At 48.0% G+C, this 20,039-nt stretch overlaps 1 protein-coding gene across 1 annotated transcript in view; it reads right to left on the bottom strand.

Annotated features, from left to right (window-relative positions):
• LOC139237822 (microtubule-associated serine/threonine-protein kinase 1-like) overlaps window positions 1-12,615 on the bottom strand; it is a 119,278-nt gene extending 106,663 nt beyond the window's left edge. The window contains exon 1 of the mRNA XM_070867049.1: window positions 12,533-12,615. Coding sequence (XP_070723150.1) covers window positions 12,533-12,615 — 83 coding nt within the window. The remainder of the gene's footprint in view (window positions 1-12,532) is intronic.
• Window positions 12,616-20,039: the final 7,424 nt, after the last annotated feature.

Genomic DNA, 20,039 nt, shown 5'->3' with positions numbered 1-20,039 from the left:
GCACTTTGGGCCTAAATAAAGCAGAGCCAAGGTTGCTTAGTTAAACAGTACTCAGTTTGAACCTTTATTGCATACATAACAGAACCAAAGGCGACATGAGGAAAAATGTTTTCATGCAGCGAGTGGTTAGGATCTAGAATGAGCTGCCTGAAAGGGTGGTGGAGGCAGACTCAATCATGGCTTGCAAAAGAGAATTGGGTAGGTACCTGCGGGGCTGCGGGGAAAGGGCAGGGATGGGAGGGGGGGGGGAGGTGGGACTAGCTTAGGTGCTCTTGCAGAGAGCCTGCATGGGCTCCAATCAAAATGGCGGCGCTCCACGCACAACCAGCAGTGGTTCGTCAGCACCTGTTGTCTGAAACTCCGGGCCCGAGTCCCCGGAATTCTCAGCGGGGTGCACCGAAGGCCGGGAAAAATCAGCGTAGCTGGCGTTCTGGGCCGAGGTCAATCTGCGGCCAGGCGAGAGGAGGGTCTGAACAGCAGCTCCCCATGGCACCACGGCACAGTGAGTGTGTTATCATCCAATTCACTTCCCATCCCCCCCCCCCACAGCGCCTTTCAATTTCGGCTGAGATCGCGGCTCGACTTCACCTGCTTTCTGAGAGGAGACTTTTCTTTCAATAGACTAGTTGAGTTAGAACATAAGAATTAGTTGCAGGAGTAGGCCATTCGGCCCCTCGAGCCTGCTCCGCCATTTAATGAAATCATGGCTGATCTTCTACCTCAACTCCACTTTCCTGCCCAATCTCCATATCCCTTGATTCCCCGAGAGTCCAAAAATCTATCGATCTCAGCCTTGAATATACTCAACGACTGAGCATCCACAGCCCTCTGGGGTAGGGAAATGCAAAGATTCACCACCCTCTGAGTGAAGAAATTCCTCCTCATCTCAGTCCTAAATGGCCGACCCCTTATTCTGAGACTGTGACCCCTGTCAGTCAGGGGAAAACATCTCAGCATCTACCCTGTCAAGGCCCCTCAAGTTACAACACCGCAGGAATCCTGGACGGGGAGGGAGGGAAGTATCAGCGGAAGGAAGGACTTGCATTTCTATAACGCCCTTCGCGACCACCAGACGTCTCAAAGCATTTATAGCCAATGAAATACTTTTGGAGTGTAGTCACTGTTGTAATGTGGGAAACGCAGCAGCCAGTTTGCACACAGCAAGCTCCCACAAACAGCAATGTGATAATGACCAGATAATCTGTTTTTTTGTTATATTGATTGAGGATTGGCCCCAGGACACCAGGGATAACTCCCCTGCTCTTCTTCGAAATAGTGCCGTGGGATCTTTTACATCCACCTGAGAGCGCAGATTGGGCCTCAGTTTAACGTCTCATCCGAAAGACGGCACCTCCGACAGTGCAGCACTCCCTCAGCACTGCACTGGAGTGTCAGCCTAGATTTATGTGCTCAAATTCCTGGAGTGGGACTTGAACCCACGACCTTCTGACTCAGAGGCAAGTGTGCTGCCCACTGAGCTACGGCTGGCACTACTAGGGTCACCAACTCTGGTTGGCTGCATTCCTGGAGGTTGGATCACATGACCTCCTGCCTCACCCTCCCGCCATTGGTCCTTCCACTGGGCGCACTACCTTCCTGCGGCCAATCGAAAAGCGAGCCGACTCTTTGTTACGCAATTGGATGAATCTTCATCAGTTAACCAGCCGTTTCCCCCCAGCTCATCACCAATACTTTCACAACTAATGAATGACAGCGTTCGATGAAAATGCAAAAAAAACACGATTTTGTTTGAACGCCCCTGTGATTTATTGCCCGGCTGTTGCTGGCTGCAGTGTCCTGCACATTAATCTTCAGTTCCTGGAGACTGCAGGGCAGTGCTGGAGGAAATGGCAACCCTAGGCCTGAATCAATCAGCAGATACAAGCCCAGATGTTAATCGTCACGGTATTAGTGAACAAACGCTTAACGTGTCATTCCAACATGCTCCACTTAGGCGGGACACTAGCCCAATTTAAACTAAAATAAATGGGTTACCGTCTGTGTTAAAATGGGGGGGCGCGGGGGGGCAGAGCAGAACAAACTCAGAGGAGCACGTTAGGTATTTGTCTGCTTATATCGGGACTGGTAATATCGAGGTTATACAATCGCTGGGGGAAAGTCTGAAGCTGTTAAGGTTTCAACTGAAGCGATGCAGGAAGTGAAGGGATTGTGAGTATTAAAAATATAGTGAATTATATCATCAGACTGATTCCTGGGATGGGGGGATTGTCCGATGAGGAGAGATTGAGTAGATTAGGCCTATATTCTCTAGAGTCTACAGCCTCTGAGTCAGAAGCTCACGTGATCAAGTCCCACTCCAGGGACTTGAACACATAAATCTAGGCCGACACTCCCAGTGCAGTGTTGAGGGAGTGCTGCACTGTTGGAGGTGCCGGCTTTCGGAGGAGACATTAAACTGAGGCCCCCGTCTGCTCTCTCAGGTGGGCGTAAAAGATCCCACGGCACTATTTCAAAGATGAGCAGGGGGAGTTATCCCCGGTGTCCTGGGGCCAATATTTATCCCTCAATCAACACAACAACAAAAAACAGATTATCTGGTCATTATCATATAGAAACATAGAAACATAGAAAATAGGTGCAGGAGTAGGCCATTTGGCCCTTCGAGCCTGCACCGCCATTCAATGAGTTCATGGCTGAACATGCAACTTCAGTACCCCATTCCTGCTTTCTTGCCATACCCCTTGATCCCCCTAGTAGTAAGGACTACATCTAACTCCTTTTTGAATGTATTTAGTGAATTGGCCTCAACAACTTTCTGTGGTAAAGAATTCCACAGGTTCACCACTCTCTGGGTGAAGAAGTTTCTCCTCATCTCGGTCCTAAATGGCTTACCCCTTATCCTTAGACTGTGACCCCTGATTCTGGACTTCCCCAACATTGGGAACATTCTTCCTGCATCTAACCTGTCTAAACCTGTCAGAATTTTAAACGTTTCTATGAGATCCCTTCTCATTCTCCTGAACTCCAGTGCATACAAGCCCAGTTGATCCAGTCCTTCTTGATATGTCAGTCCCACCATCCCGGGAATCAGTCTGGTGAACCTTCGCTGCACTCCCTCAATAGCAAGAATGTCCTTCCTCAAGTTAAGAGACCAAAACTGTACACAATACTCCAGGTGTGGCCTCACCAAGACCCTGTACAACTGTAGTAACACCTCCCTGCCCCTGTACTCAAATCCCCTCGCTATGAAGGCCAACATGCCATTTGCTTTCTTAACCGCCTGCTGTACCTGCATGCCAACCTTCAATGACTGATGTACCAGGTCTCGTTGCACCTCCCCGTTTCCTAATGTGTTACCATTCAGATATTAGTCTGTCTCTCTGTTTTTACCACCAAAGTGGACAACGCACTATCAGGTCCTGCACTCATCTACCAAAACTGTTCACTATTCCAGGATCATTCTGGAATGCAAAGATAACCCTTGACTTTGCTTCTCCATTACAAGGCATCTTCCTAAACCATGTCTCTCCACGCTTACCTTCAACAAAAGTGCGAGGAGCTCATGGACTTCTTTGTCATTAAGATTGTGTCCATTCATTCAACTGCCTCAGCGAGTTCCCTTCCTTCCCCCAACAAACCAAACCTCTCGCCACGCTCCCTGCTGCCCTAGCCATGAACTCACATCTTTCTCCAGTTGCTCTCCCATCTCCCTTCATGCCTTCTCCAAGCTCATCTTGTCCATGAGATCCTTCGACCCTCTTCCACCAAGCTGCTGACCATCCAACTTCCCTCCCTGGCCCCCATGCTAGCTGATGTTGTTAACAGATCTCTCTCAAGTATTGTTACCCTCCCCTTCAAATCTGCCATCTCCTCAAAAAACCCACCCTTGACACTTCTGTCCTTGCAAACTACCGCCCCATCTCCAACCATCCATTTTTCTCCAAAGTCCTTGAACATGTTGTCACCTCTCAAATCCATGCCCATCTGTCCAGCAATTCCATGTTTGAAACCCTCCAATCAGGTTTCAGCCCCTGCCACAGTATTAAAATGGCTGCTTGTGGGAGCTTGCTGTGCGCAAATTGGCTGCCACATTTCCACATTACAACAGTGACTACACTCCAAAGGTGATTCATTGGCTGTAAAGTGCTTTGAGATGTTCAGTGGTTGTGAAAGGCGCTATATAAATCCAAATTTTTCTTTTTAGAGTTCAGAAGTATGAGGTGTGATCTCATTAAAACATACAAAATTCTTACAGCGCTTGACAGGGTAGATGCAGGGAGGATGTTTCCCCTGGCTGGGGAGTCTAGAACCAGGGGTCACAGTCTCAGGTTAAGGGGTCGGCCATTTAGGACTGAGATGAGGAGAAACTTCTTCACTCAGAGGGTGGTGAATCTTTGGTATTCTCTAAGCCTAGAAGGTTTGTAGAGCTGTTGAGTTGTGAGTGGCTTAGCCAGTCACGTGATGTTCACAAGACTCAATAAAACCCCAGCCAGTTGGGTTCAGGGGATCCACGATGAGGCAGGTGGTTGTGAGCCCGGTGGATGAACTGGTAATGTGTGATGTGATTGTTAAACCTTTGCTAATAAACCAACTAGTTCTTAATAGCAACGTGTTGCTATGAATTCTTAAGCATGAAGCAAATACATTACAGCCACAAACAGCAATGTGATAATGACCAGAACTTAAACCTACTGACTCAAGAGGTGGGATTGCCACCACGGCTGACACTGCAGTCCTACCAATCAGAAGCTGGGCATGTTCATGAGCAAGAAGGGCCTCTTCCAGTTATAGGAGGTAATTTGCAGGGGGTAGCTGGGAAGAGTGGAAATTAGAAGATAGTGCATTCTCCCAGAACCTTGCTCGACTACATTTGGAGTTTTCCCAAAGCCAACCTCAGGTTTTTGCTTGTGTGTTTTTGCCTGTCCCAGGAGACAGTGCACTGGGGGTTAGTAAATAGTGTGAGTGACTGCATCAAATCTTCTCTCAGAGGGTTGTGGATCTGTGGAATTCACTGCCTTAGAGAGCTGTGGAAGCTGGGACATTGAATACATTTAAGACAGAGATACAGTTTCTTAAACGATAAAGGAAATAAGGGGTTATGGGGAGTGGGCGGGGAAGTGGAGCTGTGTCCATGATCGGATCAGCCATGATCTTTTTGAATGGCGGAGCAGGCTCGAGGGGCCGTATGGCCTATTCCTGCTCCTATTTATGTTCTTATTTAAATGCTCCTCCTGCATCCTGAGGGTCATATCCCGTGGGGATATTCTCTGGAACCCTGGCCAGCCTGTCCCTTTGATTCGCCACCTGCTGTGTGAAGTCATTAAACGTGCGCTCACCTTCCCTCTCCTGACCGTGAGTCACTGGCCCCCAGGTTATGGAGTTTGTGGTCATGTCAAACAAAAACAAGGCATACGGGATACTTGCCTTTATCAATCGCGGCATAGAATGCAAGAGCAGGGAGGTTATGCTTGAACTGTACAAAATACTAGTTAGGCCACAGCTGGAGTACTGCATGCAGTTCTGGCCACCACATTACAGGAAAGAAGTGATTGCACTGGATAGGTACAGAGGAGATTATGAGGATGTTGCCTGTACTGGAGAATTTTAGCTATGAGGAAAGATTGAACAAACTGGGTTTGTGTTCTTTGGAACAGAGGAGGCTGAGGAAAGACCTTATTGAGGCATCTAAAATTATGAGGGGCCTAGATAGAATGAATAGGAAGGAGCCCTTAGCAGAGGGGTCAACAAACCGGGGGCATAGATTTAAAGTAATTAGTAGGAGGTTGAGAGAGAATTTGAGGTGAAATGTTTTCAGCTAGAAGGGTGGTGGGGGTCTGGAACTCACTGCCTGAAAGGGTGGCAGAGGTAGAAACCCTCACCACATTTAAAAAGTACTTGGATGTACACCTGAAGTGCCGTAACCTGCAGGGCTACGGACCGAGAGCTGGAAAGTGGGATTAGGCTGGGTAGCTCTTGGTCGGCCGGCACGGACACGATGGGCTGAATGGCCTCCTTCCGTGCTGTAAATTTCTATGATTCTATGAAATGGGAAAAATTCAGTGTTAGGAATTGAAACTGAACTGAGGAAAAGCGGTAACTTTCTGCAAGGCGAGAATGGCATGGAGTGAGAGGGCAAAGGGCGTGGGGTGTGGACAAAAGCCGCGAAGTCGGAAATTTCCAACTTTAATCCCCATGAATAAGATTTCCAAACTGGCAGACAAAATCTTCTGAAGAAAGGTAAGAAACGTTTCACATAAGATCATCATCACAGGCGGTCCCTCGAACGAGGATGACTTGCTTCCACGAGAGTTCACAGATGTTTTAATGAAGGACCCGATGTTCCAGTCCTGAACTCCAATTGAGGGGGTGGAAGATGCCTGTGCGTGGATTTTTTTAACGTGGGGTGGCCGTTGCACACCAGCCACCACACGGGCTCAACAGAACTAGGTCTCGGTCCAGTGGCAAGAGTTAACCAGGAGGACTAGAGACCAGTTCTGCTGCACGGACCTAGTGCGCACACATATCGCAGTGTGGGCTGGGCCCGTGCTGCCCCTGGGCCCTCGGCTCTTCTGGGCCCCGTACCTTCATTCACCGCACATCCGCCATGATCTCTCGTCGCTCCTCCGCCATAAGCATTTGCCGTACCTCCGCCGTGGCGGACATGCGACGAGTGATTGGGGCGGAGGAGCGATGAGGGATCGTGGCTGAGATTTGCTGGGTGATCGTGACAGAGGTTCGGCGAACGTTTGGTGCGGAGGGAGATCGTGGCAGAGGTGCGGCGCATGTTTTTGTGGCGGAGGAGCGGTGAGGGATAGGATAGTGATTGCATGAAAGTACCTCGTAAATGTAACAGCCATTTACACGGGTAAGTGTCAGCTGTGGCTCAGTGGGTAGCACACTCGCCTCTGAGTCAGAAGGTTGTGGGTTCAAGTCCCACTCCAAGGACTTGGGCACAAAAATCTAGGCTGACACTCCCAAGGGAGTGCTGCACTGTTGGAGGTGCTGTCCTTCGAATGAGATATTAAACCAAGGCCCCTCTGCTCTCTTGGGCGGACGTAAAAGATCCCATGGCACTATATTGAAGAAGAGCAGGGGAGTTATCCCCGGTGTCCTGGTCAATATTTATCCCTCAATCAACATCACAAAAAAACAGACGATCTGGTCATTATCACATTGTTATTTGTGGGAGCTTGCTGTGTGCAAATTGTCTGCCATGTTTCCTACAAAAAGTACTTAATTGGCTGTAAAATGCTTTGGGATGTCTGATGGTCGTGAAAGGCGCTATATAAATGCAAGTCTTCCTTTCTTTTAAATGGTACTAAAGTAACTCCTATATGTAACATTCCAAGCTACAATTAAATAAGATTAAATATGCTCTTGTGATAGAATAATAATGTGTTAATCTGATGGGTACAGAATATATTGTGAGACTGAGGTCAATAGATGTTTTGACATGAAGGGGATCGGGCGAGAAAGTGGAGTTGATGTTGAAGATGAGCCAAGATCGTATTGAATGGCGGAGCAAACTCGAGGGGCTGAATGGCCTACTTCTGCTCCTATATAAGAACATAAGAAATAGGAGCAGTAGTAGGCCATACATCCCTCGCACCTGCTCCGCCATTTAATACGATCATGGCTGATCCGATCATGGACTCAGGTCCACTTCCCTGCCCGCTCCCCATAACCCCTTATCGTTTAAGAAACTGTCTATTTCTGTCTTAAATTTATTCAATGTCCCAGCTTCCACAGCTCTCTGAGGCAGCGAATTCCACAGATCCACAACCCTCTGAGAGAAGAAATTCCTCCTCATCTCAGTTTTAAATGGGCGGTCCCTTATTCTAAGATCATGCCCTCTAGTTCCAGTCTCCCCTATCAGTGGAAACATCCTCTCTGCATCCACCTTGTCAAGTCCCCTCATAATCTTATACGTTTCGATAAGATCACCTCTCATTCTTCTGAATTCCAATGAGTAGAGCCCCAACCTTTCTTCATAAGTCAACCCCCTCATCTCCGGAATCAACCGAGTGAACCTTCTGAACTGCCTCCAAAGCAAGTATATCCTTTCGTAAATATGGAAACCAAAACTGCACACAGTATTCCAGGTGTGGCCTCACCAATACCCTGTATAGCTGTAGCAAGTCTTCCCTGCTTTTATACTCCATCCCCTTTGCAATAAAGGCCAAGATTCCATTGGCCTTCCTGATCACTTGCTGTACCTGCATACTAACCTTTTGTGTTTCATGCACAAGTACCCACAGGTCCTGCTGTACTGCAGCACTTTGCAATCTTTCTCCATTTAAATAATAACTTGCTCTTTGATTTTTTCTGCCAAAGTGCATGACCTCACACTTTCCAACATTATACTCCATCTACCAAATTTCTTATTTTCTTATAACAACTTGTTTTTATATAGCATCTTTAACGTAGTGAAACGTCCCAATGTTATGCGATAACAATTTGACACCGAGCCGTATAAGTAGAAATTAGTGCAGGTGCTTGGTCAAAGAGATAGGTTTTAAGGAGCGTTTTGAAGGAGGAAAGAGAGGTAGAGAGGCGGAGAGGTTTAGGGAGGGAGTTCCAGAGGTTGGGGCCCAGGCAACAGAAGGCACGGCCACCAATGATGGAGAGATTATAATCAGGGATGCTCAAGAGGGCAGAATTAAGAGGAACGCAGACATCACGGGGGGTTGTGGGGCTGGAGGAGATTACAGAGCTAGGGAGGGGCAGGGTTATTGAGGGATTTGAAAAGAAGGATGGAAATTTTGAAATCAAGGGGTTGCTTAACCAGAAGCCAATGTAGGTCAGCGAGCACAGGGGGTGATAGGTGAACGGGACTTGGTGCGACTTAGGACATTGGGCAGCCAAGTTTTGGATCACCTCAAGTTTACGCAGGGTAGAACGTGGGAGGCCGGCCGGGAGTGTGTTGGAGTAGTCAAGTCGAGACAATCATCGACCCTTCCTTTGTGCCTGAGCCGAGCGATGTGTTACTGAGATCCATTCAGTAACTGTCATTTTCGCTGCCTCGTGCAAATTGGCCGTTTCAGGACCCGAGATCTTTACATGTGACAGGTTTGGAAATTTGCGGGATGCGGTGCTGCGTGATGTCACTTGGTTTACCAGTTCTGCCTCAGTCAGTCACTCATCCCTTTACTCCTTGTGCACAGGATAAATTACACATGCAACATCTTTCTGGGCAGCGCTCGCATTGATTCAGCAAATACTTGCAATGAAGGACATTTGTGTCTGCCTTTTCTTTAACAATCTCGGACATAATCTGCCTTTTAATTGCTTTCTGAGTCGGTTGTCTTTATCCGTACAGACCTCCCCCCTCCTCCATCCCTGATTAGTTGGCAAATTCAAGGAAATTCCCAGAAGGTCAAAGGCCCTGCAATGAAGATAGATGCAGAGGAGAAGAATCCCTATTCTCTCAGGCCCCGTATGGAGGGGAAATGGAACCGTTTCCTGCCATGAAGGTCATTCAGTGCTCACACCCCGCACACAAGTCACCCAAGATCGCATATTTCAGAATTAATTTGTCTTCTGGACTCTTCCAAAGGTTTTATCAGGTAACATTGAGATGCAAGTTCCAGATTACTGATTGAAAATACACAAAGCAAGCCTGAAATGATCTGACTGTAACCCCTCCTTTGTGAGAGGGAGTGTGTGTGTTTGTGTGTGTGTGTGTGTGTGTGTGTGTGTGTGTGTGTGTGTGTGCGCGCATGTGCCTGTATGTATTTTTGTGTGCGCATACATGCGTGTATGTTTATCTATTTATGTTTGTACGTGTTGTAGAATTTACCAATATTTCGCAAAGATTCCTGGTACCTTTCCCCTGCAGAGGAGAAGAATCCCTTTCTGGACTTTTAAAATGGAAGGAAAAACTTCGGGACACAAATTAGTTTAAAGGGGCAGACGAGGCCTGCAGGGGATAAAAGGGGATGCATTCATGGAGAGACCCCTCCCCCCAGTGTTTGGACTCATAGGAAAAGGAATTTAATTTGGAACTATCTACCAGAAAGTTTGGAATCCTAAAGTGCACATGGAAGAAACTACAAACTTTAATCGAATTTGGGATTTTTAAAAGGTGAATGTTGGGTCTGCAAGAAAAGGGGTGGGGTTAATCTCTAAAGGGCCAGTTTGGACATTGGAGCTAATCAAATTGTCTGGGAACTGTTTACCCTCGAAACATGCCCCTAGAAAACATTAGCATTTAAACAATTGACCATGGAAGAAACATTATCAGCCCACCCAGAGGACCCAAATGTCACATACATATTCCAACACCTTTTCAACAGGCATAGAAATATCTGGCTCAGGCCAGACTAGCACAATGGACGAGAGCTCATCAACTTCAAAAAGCCGATAACGCCAGATTAAAACCACTTAATCAAGTTTCAGTTAGCTGGGCTGCAAAATCGAAACAAAGAGCTGGGCCAGATTTGGTGGGAGATAAGGAAGCCTTTTTGGGGTATATCTATTCCCAGTTTTACCAGGAAAAGACACAGACTCAAACACAGACACAGACACAAGCAGCTGGAGCTGGGGAGTGAAGAAATGGAATAGTGAAGGAAACTACCAGAACTCATCAAGAACTGATCGAGTACGAGGCCCACGAAACGGAAGGTTGTCAGCAACCAAATTGACAACCATTCTACAATCTACTTCTGAACGACCCAACAGGTGAGAAATTACCAAAAAGGACTAACTAAAACTATTCCTAACCAAAGAAAGTGGGTACTTACCCCATACATCCAAAACGCAACTTAGCACATCAACGGACGCACCCCAACCGAAGACTACGCAGTCCGAAGTCCTCTCCTCCGTCCGGGGTGCGGCTCGCCTAGAAGGCCAAGTGCAGCGAACCCCGAAACCACGATTCACTGGCAACTGTCTAAAAGGGGATTGGTGAGCATAGCCCCTGAACCCCCAGAGCTATAACTTAGTTAGTTAGGGGAATTGGGAGGGTGGGGGGGGGAGGCTGGGATAACTTGTGTAAATGTATCTGCATTCTCCTCTTTACCCCATTTAGAGTTTAAGCTGTATTCTTTTCCCCACAGGCTGTAATTTGACATTTTATTCAATGTGTTGTACCCCTCAGGGTGTATTGGTATCACTATTCTGTGTGTGTTATTAAAGGTGTGCCTTTTACTTCTTTTTAGACACAATAAAGCCATACCTGCTTCCTACCTTGAAACCGATTGTCTGTCCAAGTCTGTCACAGTCCCTTCATAATTCCAGTGTCTAGAACCAAGGGTGTGGGAGCGATTCGGAACCGCTCATATAAGGTCAGAAGGGGAAGCTGACCCCCTGAAAACCACCCCTTACAGTGTGTATGTTTAGAGATGTGTGTTGTGTGTGTCTATTTGTCTATATGTGCGTGTATTTGTCTGTGTGTGTATCTGTGCGTGCATATCTGGGCAAATGTGAGTCTGTGTGTGCTGTATGTTTGTGTGTGTGCGCATCTGTGTAAGCCTGTGTTTGTGTGTCGGTATCTGTAAGCCTGTGTCTGTGTGTGTATGTGTGTATGTCTGTGTGTATGTGTGTGTCTGTGTGCTTCTGTGTGTGTGTGTGTGTGTGTGTGTGCATGTTCTCGTGTGTGTGTGTGTGCATGTTCTCTTGTGTGTGTGTGTGTGCATGTTCTCTTGTGTGTGTGTGTGTGTGTAAAACAGTGCATAACAGAAGGGCCTCAGCACTCAAACGGGGGTCAAAGTGGAATAGAATCCGATCCACCTCAGCATTTGCTGAGATATCTCTCGCCTCCCCCGATCACAGCCCCTCCCGATCACAGCCCCTCCCTCCCCCGATCACAGCCCCTCCCATTCACAGCCCCTCCCTCCCGCGATCACAGCCCTTCCCGATCACAGCCCCCCCCCCGCGATCACAGGCCTTCCCTCCCGCGATCACAGCCCCTCCCAATCACAGCCCCTCCCTCCCGCGATCACAGCCCCTCCCTCCCGCGATCACAGCCCCTCCCAATCACAGCCCCTCCCTCCCGCGATCACAGCCCCTCCCTCCCGCGATCACAGCCCCTCCGTCCCGCGATCACAGCCCCTCCCCCAATCAGCCCCTCCCTCCCCCGATCACAGGCCCGTGCTGGGCCAAAGAACTTCACAATCGCCGCCACCGTCTCACAATCCCTCGGTTCTTTCCAGCACAAACAAAGCAGACGCCTGCTACCTTTCACTGCCCTGCCAAGGTAAAGCAGCGAGTGCTTTATGGCTGCGTGCATTGCTGCTTCGAACATCCCAGCATCTTTACGGCAATAGTGAGAGAGGGGCCGGGGGGGGGGGGGGGGGAGCCATTTAATCCCTCCTTCATCTCAATATCTGTGCATTAAACACAGCCTGTGTCCCTCCCCCACCTACATCTTTACAATCGCAGCAACGCCCAAACATGGTGTGTGTGTGCGTGTGTGCGTGTGTATGTGTATATATATAAATATATATATACACAGGCAGGCTCGACCTTACCTCAGACAGCCTCACCCCTTGTTTCTCAAACCCCCCACGAGAATCTTTCCCCCTCCCTGCTTTTGCTTCCTTTGTTAAAGTGGAGGCGTGCTCCCAGTTACCTTTTCGACCGTCGGAACATGCTGCTGTCGAGGAAATGTGGCATGGAAAAATTAGACAGCACTGTCCAGAGAGAATCAGACATAGTCCCGCAGAGCTGACATGGTGAAAAGGTTTCGGCGTTGGTTGGTTGGTCTGTGGCGATGTCTCGCCACCGAGAGAGAGAGAGCTGTGCTAATTCCCTAGACGGGCTTGGCAGATTGTTCCACCGACCTGGGGAGGGGAGGATGCTCGATGTGAGTGTGTGTGTGTGTTTATGTGAATCTATTGCCACCAGCAGTCCGAGATTGGAAGAGTCTGCCTCCCTCCCCTGCTGTTCCTGTTTCGCTCACAACCTGCGCTGGTGTTTATCAGACAGTTGCTCCTGTCACAGGGCAGTGTTCAGGGGGAGGGGGGTTTATTCACAGAGGAGGCTGCCTATTTATCCTGCATTTCAAGCTGGAAACTCCAGACCGAACCGAACACAAAGCGTTGGGTGCAAAGCAGGGCATGGAAGAAAAGCTGGGAAAATGGAAAAAAAAATATGAGGGAAGAGCAAGAGAGGGGCAGAGACAAAGAGAGGGGAGTGAAAGAGACAGCAATAGAGAGAGAGGGAGTGAGACAGACTCAAACAAGCACAGGGTCAGAGAGAGGGAGAGAGATAGAGAAACAGAAACAGGGAGAGAGAGAGGAAGAGCGGGAGAGAGGGAGAGATGAAGAGAGGGAGAGAGACGGAAACAGGGACAGAGAGAGGGAGAGGGAGAGAGAGGGGAAGAGAGAGGGAGAGATAGGGAGAGAGACAAGATCAGAGAGAGGGAGAGAGAGAGAGAGAGAGAGAGAGAGAGAGAGGGAAGGAGAGAAACAGGATCAGAGAGTCAGAGGGATAGAGAGACAGGGACATGGATGAGAGAGAGAGAGAGAGAGAGAGAGACACACACACACACACACACACAGAGGGGCCGAGTAAAGGAGAAATGGTCAGAAAGACAGAGAGTGAGAGACAGAAACAAAGAGATACAGTGACAGGGACACCGAGAGAAAGAGAGAGATTCAGAGAGGGAGACATAGTGACAGGAACAGAGAGAGAGTCAGAGGGAGAGAGAGGGGCACATTGGGAAGGAGTAGGCCATTCAGTCCCTCAAGCTGGAGGCCCAGGACAGAGAGTTAGAGAGAGAGAGAGAGAGAGAGAGCACGAGAGAGAGAGGCAGACTGAGAGGCAGTGAGTGAGACAATGAGAGACAGAGAGAGACAGAGAGAGAGAGAGAGTCAGACAGACAGTGAGAGACAGAGAGAGGCAGACTGAGAGGCAGTGAGAGAGAGAGAGAGGCAGAGGAGAGAGGCAGAGAGAGAGAGACAGTGAGAGAGATAGTGACAGAGAGAGAGAGACAGTGACAGAGAGAGAGAGAGAGAGAGAGAGACTGAGAGGTAGGGTCAGAGAGCCAGTAAGAGACAGACTGAGAGACAGACAGTGAGAGACAGGGTCAGGGAGACTGACAGACAAAGAGATAGCGTTAGACAGACAGGGACACAGAGGCAGATACAGAAAGATAGAGGCAGACAGTCACATACACATGCATACAGAGAGGGAGACTAACAGGCAGAAACAGACAGTGATAAAACAGATAGATGGACTCAGAGAGAGACACACAGAGATAAGAGACAGACTGAAACACAGAAATAGAGGAAAAGATTAAATAAACGGCAGATTAATAAAAGAGAGTTGAGTCTGAGAGGGGGCAAGAGAAAGACAGTGAGTGAAAGAGAGAAACAGAAAGTGTGAAAGACATGGCAATAAAAAAATGAGAAGCGCAAAAAAAGAATGTTTTTTGAAATATTTGCTGAGCTCTCACCCATATAGCGTGAGCACAGTCACCACCCTCTCCATGTACAGAAGGACCACAGGGTTAGAGAACTGTGTCCCCAGCTCACCCTGCAAAAGGCATTCACCATTTCTGCACCCCCAAAGGAAAGGGTAAACACGGGGGCAGAGTTCGCTCTCCCTGGCACTAACTCGCACCAAGTCCCGCTCACCCATTACCCGCTGTGCTCTCTGGACTCTGGGGAGGTGCCAGCGGATTGGAAAGCAGCTAATGTAACGCCTCTGTTTAAAAAAGGGGGCAGACAAAAGGCAGGTAACTATAGGCCAGTTAGTTTAACATCTGTAGTGGGGAAAATGCTTGAAGCTATCATTAAGGAAGAAATAGCGGGACATCTAGATAAGAATAGTGCAATCAAGCAGACGCAACATGGATTTATGAAGGGGAAATCATGTTTAATTAATTTACTGGAATTCTTTGAGGATATAACGAGCATGGTGGATAGAGGTGAACCGATGGATGTGGTGTATTTTGATTTCCAAAAGGCATTCGATAAGGTGCCACACAAAAGGTTACTGCAGAAGATAAAGGTACGCGGAGTCAGAGGAAATGTATTAGCATGGATCAAGAATTGGCTAACTAACAGAAAGCAGAGAGTCGGGATAAATGGGTCCTTTTCCGGTTGGAAATCGGTGGTTAGTGGTGTGCCACAAGGATCGGTGCTGGGACTACAACTGTTTACAATATACATAGATGACCTGGAAGAGGGGACAGAGTGTAGTGTAACAAAATTTGCAGATGACACAAAGATTAGTGGGAAAGTGGGTTGAGTAGAGGACACAGAGAGGCTGCAAAGAGATTTAGATAGGTTAAGCGAATGGGCTAAGGTTTGACAGATGGAATACAATGTCGGAAAATGTGAGGTCTTCCACCTTGGGAAAAAAAACAGTAAAAGGGAATATTATTTGAATGGGGAGAAATTACAACATGCTGCGGTGCAGAGGGACCTGGGAGTTCTTGTGCATGAATCCCAAAAATTTAGTTTGCAGGTGCAGCAGGTAATCAGGAAGGCAAATGGAATGTTGGCCTTCATTGCGAGAGGGATGGAGTACAAAAGCAGGGAGGTGTTGCTGCAACTGTACAGGGTTGGTGAGGCCGCACCTGGAGCACTGCGTGCAGTTTTGGTCACCTTACTTAAGGAAGGATATACTAGCTTTGGAGGGGGGTACAGAGATGATTCACTGGGCTGATTCCGGAGATGAGGGGGTTACCTTATGATGATAGATTGAATAGACTGGGTCTTTACTCGTTGGTTCAGAAGGATGAGGGGTGATCTTATAGAAACATTTAAAATAATGAAAGGGATAGACAAGATAGAGGCAGAGAGGTTGTTTCCACTGGTCGGGGAGACTAGAACTAGGGGGCACAGCCTCAAAATATGGGGGAGCCAACTTAAAACCGAGTTGAGAAGGAATTTCTTCTCCCAGAGGGTTGTGAATCTGTGGAATTCTCTGCCCAAGGAAGCAGTTGAGGCTAGCTCATTGAATGTATTCAAATCACACATAGATAGATTTTTAACCAATAAGGGAATTAAGGGTTACGGGGAGCGGGCAGGTAAGTGGAGCTGAGTCCACGGCCAGATCAGCCATGATCTTGTTGAATGGCGGAACAGGCTCGAGGGGCTAGATGACCTACTCCAGTTCCTAATTCTTATGTTCTTATGTTCTGACCGACATTGGTTCCCGGTTAAGCAATGCCTCGATTTCAAAATTCTCATCCTTGTTTACAAATCCCTCCATGGCCTCGCCCCTCCCTATCTCTGTAATCTCCTCCAGCCCCACAACCCCCCCACCCCCCCCCCCCCCCGGAGATGTCTGCGCTCCTCTAATTCTTCCCTCTTGAGCATCCGTGATTATAAATCATTCAACCATTGGTGGCCGTGCCTTCTGTTGCCTGGGCCCCAATATCTGGAACTCCCTTCCTAACCCTCTCTACCTCTCTTTCCTCCTTCAAGACGCTCCTTAAAACCTACCTCTTTGATCAAGCTTTTGGTCACTTGAGCTAATTTCTACTTATGCGGCTCGGTGTCAAATATTTTAATGTCATAATACTCCTGTGAAGCGCCTTGGGACGTTTCACTACGTTAAAGGCGCTATGTAAGTACAAGTTGTTGTTGTACTTGTTGATCACCCTTATATTTAACCCGGCACAACCCTGTGCCCTCTTACCCCGACTACTCCGTGCTCCAAGCTATCTACGCCCGATCTGTACTTGTATTTATATAGCACCTTCAACACATTAAAGCGTCCCAAGACGCTTCACAGGAGCATTATCAAACAACATTTGACACCGCGGCACATAAGCAGATATTATGGACAGGTGACCAAATGCTTGGTCAAAGAGGTAAGTTTTAAGGAATGATTTAAAGGAGGAAAGAGAGGCGGAGAGGTTTAGGGAGGGAGTTCCAGAGCTTGGGGCCCAGGCAACAGAAGGCACGGCCACCGATGGTTGAGCGATTATAATCAGGGATGCTCGAGGGCAGAATTAGAGGAGCGCAGACATCTCGGGGAGTTGTGGGGCTGGAGGAAATTACAGAGATAGGGAGGGATTTGTAAACAAGGATGAGAATTTTGAAATGGAGGCGCACTGACATCTCCTGCCCCAGCATCAGGCAATATCTTCAGGAGCTCGTGGAGTGATGGGGCTGAAAGTGAATTGAAACTCTTTCCTCGCATTACTGTGACCCGTTCAGTGATTGTTGGTGCATGCATGTCCCCCAGAGCCTGCACCTTTACAACAATCAAAGTTCTCCGTTTAACATCACCTCGGAGATTCACGGGGGGGGGGCGGGGGGGCTTGCTCATACTGCAATAGATCTGCTTTTTGCATTTTCATGCTCGAGGCAAATCAATAATTTTAAATGACCTTTATTATGAGCTTCCCGATTTCCATGTGGCAGTACTGTCGCTGCCTGGAGGGTTGATGAGACAGGATGTGACCAACTCACCCATCCTGGTCACCCTGTCACCTATTTATTGATTCATTATTTTCAACGTCATTATCTTTTGAAAATCTAAACCGATCAGGAAATGTTCCGGAGGGTCGCTACGTCCAATTGATGTGGGAAGCCGGAAATCCTGGGCACCCGCCTGGGGGAAAGTGGAAGGGGCGTGGCGAGCAGTCGCCGATCCCCCTCTGACTTGCTGACTTCCCCCCGCCCCCGTCCTGGTATTAAGCTGCTCCTTTGATCGGGCGAGCGGGATGCCAGCAGGAAGGGGGGGCGGGGGGAGGATGGGTGCGTGGGGGGGGGGTGGGTGCGTGGGGGGGGGGGGGGTGGGTGCGTGGGGGGGGGGGGTGGGTGCGTGGGGGTGGGGGTGGGTGCGTGGGGGGGGTGGGTGCGTGGGGGGGGTGGGGGATGGGTGCGTGGGGGGGGGCGGATGGGTGCGTGGGAACGGCCAACGCATTGGTCATCGTTTCCTTCCGAATCCAGGGCCACTCAGCCAGGGGGCAGGAGAGTGCTGAGCGGCCCTGGATTTGGAAGGGAAAGATGACCAGCTCGTTGGCTGTTCCTGATGGGAAAGTTGGTGCATGTGGTCCTCGGGGAAGGACAGACATATTCAGTCTCCTGAGGATCCAATGTCCATTGAGTGAAACACCGAAACATAGAAAATAGGTGCAGGAGTAGGCCATTTGGCCCTTCGAGCCTGCATTACCATTCAATATGATCATGGCTGATCATGCAATTTCAGTACCCCATTCCTGCTTTCTCTCCATAACCCCTTGATCTCTTTAGCCACAAGGGTCACATCTAACTCCCTTTTGAATATATCTAACGAACTGGCCTCAACAACTTTCTGTGGTAGAGAATTCCACAGGTTCATAATTCTGTGGGTGAAGAAGTTTCTCCTCATCTCGGTCCTAAATGGATAACCTCTTATCCTTAGACTGTGACCCCTGGTTCTGGACTTCCCCAACATTGGGAACATTCTTCCTGCATCTAACCTGTCCAATCCCATCAGAATTTTATATGTTTCTGAGATCCCCTCTCATTCTTCTAAATTCCAGTAAATATAAGCCTAGTCAATCCAGTCTTTCTTTATATGTCAGTCCTGCCATCCCGGGAATCAGTCTGGTGAACCTTCGCTGCACTCCCTCTGATTCGGAGACCAAAACTACACAATATTCAAGGTGTGACCCACCAAGGCCCTGTACAACTGCAGTAAGACCTCCCTGCTTCTATACTCAAATACTCTCACTATGAAGGCCAACATGCCATTTGCCTTCTTTACCGCCTGCTGCACCTGCATGCCAACTTTCAATGACTGATGTACCATGACACCCAGGTCTCGTTGCACCTCCCCTTTTCCTAATCTGTCACCATTCAGATAATATTCTGCCTTCCTGTTTTTGCCACCAAAGTGGATAACCTCACATTTATCTACATTATACTGCATCTGCCATGCATTTGCCCGCTCACCTAACCTGTCCAAGTCACCCTGCATCCTCTTAGCATCCTCCTCACAGCTCACAATGCCATCCAGCTTAGTGTCATCTGCAAACTTGGAGACATTACATTCAATTCCTTTGTCTAAATCATTAATGTATATTGTAAATAGTTGGGGTCCCAGCACTGAACCTTGTGGTACTCCACTATTCACTGCCTGCCATTCTGAAAAGGACCTACTTTTTACTCCCTGTCTGCCAACCAGTTCTCTATCCACATCAATACACTACCCCTAATACCATGTGCTTTAATTTTGCACATTAATCTCTTGTGTGGGACCTTGTCAAAAGTCTTTTGAAAGTCCAAATACACCACATACACTGGTTCTCTCTTGTCCTCTCTACTAGTTACATCCTCAAAAAATTCTAGAAGATTTGTCAAGCATGATTTCCCTTTCATAAATCCATGCTGACTTGGACCGATCCTGTTACTGCTTTCCAAATGCGCTGCTATTACACTATTATAATTGATTCCAACATTTTCCCCACTACCGATGTCAGGCTAACCAAACTATAAATCCCTGTTTTCTCTCTCCCTCCTTTTTTAAAAAGTGGGGTTACATTAGCTTCCCTCCAATCCATAGGAACTGATCCAGAGTCTATAGAATGTTGGAAAATGACCACCAATGCATCCACTATTTCTAGGGCCACTTCCTTAAGTACTCTGGGATGCAGACTATCAGGCTCTGGCAATCCCATCAATTTCCTGACCAGTAAGGATTTCCTTCAGTTCCCCCTTCTCGCTAGACCCTCGGTCCCCTAGTATTTCCAGAAGGTTATTTGTGTCTTCCTTAGTGAAGACACAACCAAAGTATTTGTTCAATTGGTCTGCCATTTCTTTGTTTCCCATTATAAATTTACCTGATTCTGACTGCAAGGGACCTACATTTGTCTTTGTTAATCTTTTTTTCTTCACATATCTATATAAGCTTTTACAATCAGTTTTTATGTTCCCTGCAAGCTTACTCTCATACTCTATTTTCCCCCTCCTAATTAAACCCTTTGTCCTCCTCTGCTGAATTCTAAATTTCTCCCAGACTTCAGGTTTGCTGCTTTTTCTGGCCAATTTATATGCCTCTTCCTTGGATTTAACACTATCCCTAATTTCCCTTGTTAGCCACGGTTGAGCCACCTTCCCCGTTTTATTTTTATGCCAGACAAGGATGTACAATTGTTGAAGTTCATCCATGTGATCCTTAAACATCTGCCA

The sequence above is a fragment of the Pristiophorus japonicus genome, chromosome 24 (assembly GCF_044704955.1).
Source record: "Pristiophorus japonicus isolate sPriJap1 chromosome 24, sPriJap1.hap1, whole genome shotgun sequence".
Lineage (NCBI taxonomy): Eukaryota > Metazoa > Chordata > Chondrichthyes > Pristiophoridae > Pristiophorus > Pristiophorus japonicus.
The sequence above is the reverse complement of the archived record's forward strand: the minus strand, read 5'-3'. Positions and strand labels throughout refer to the sequence as shown.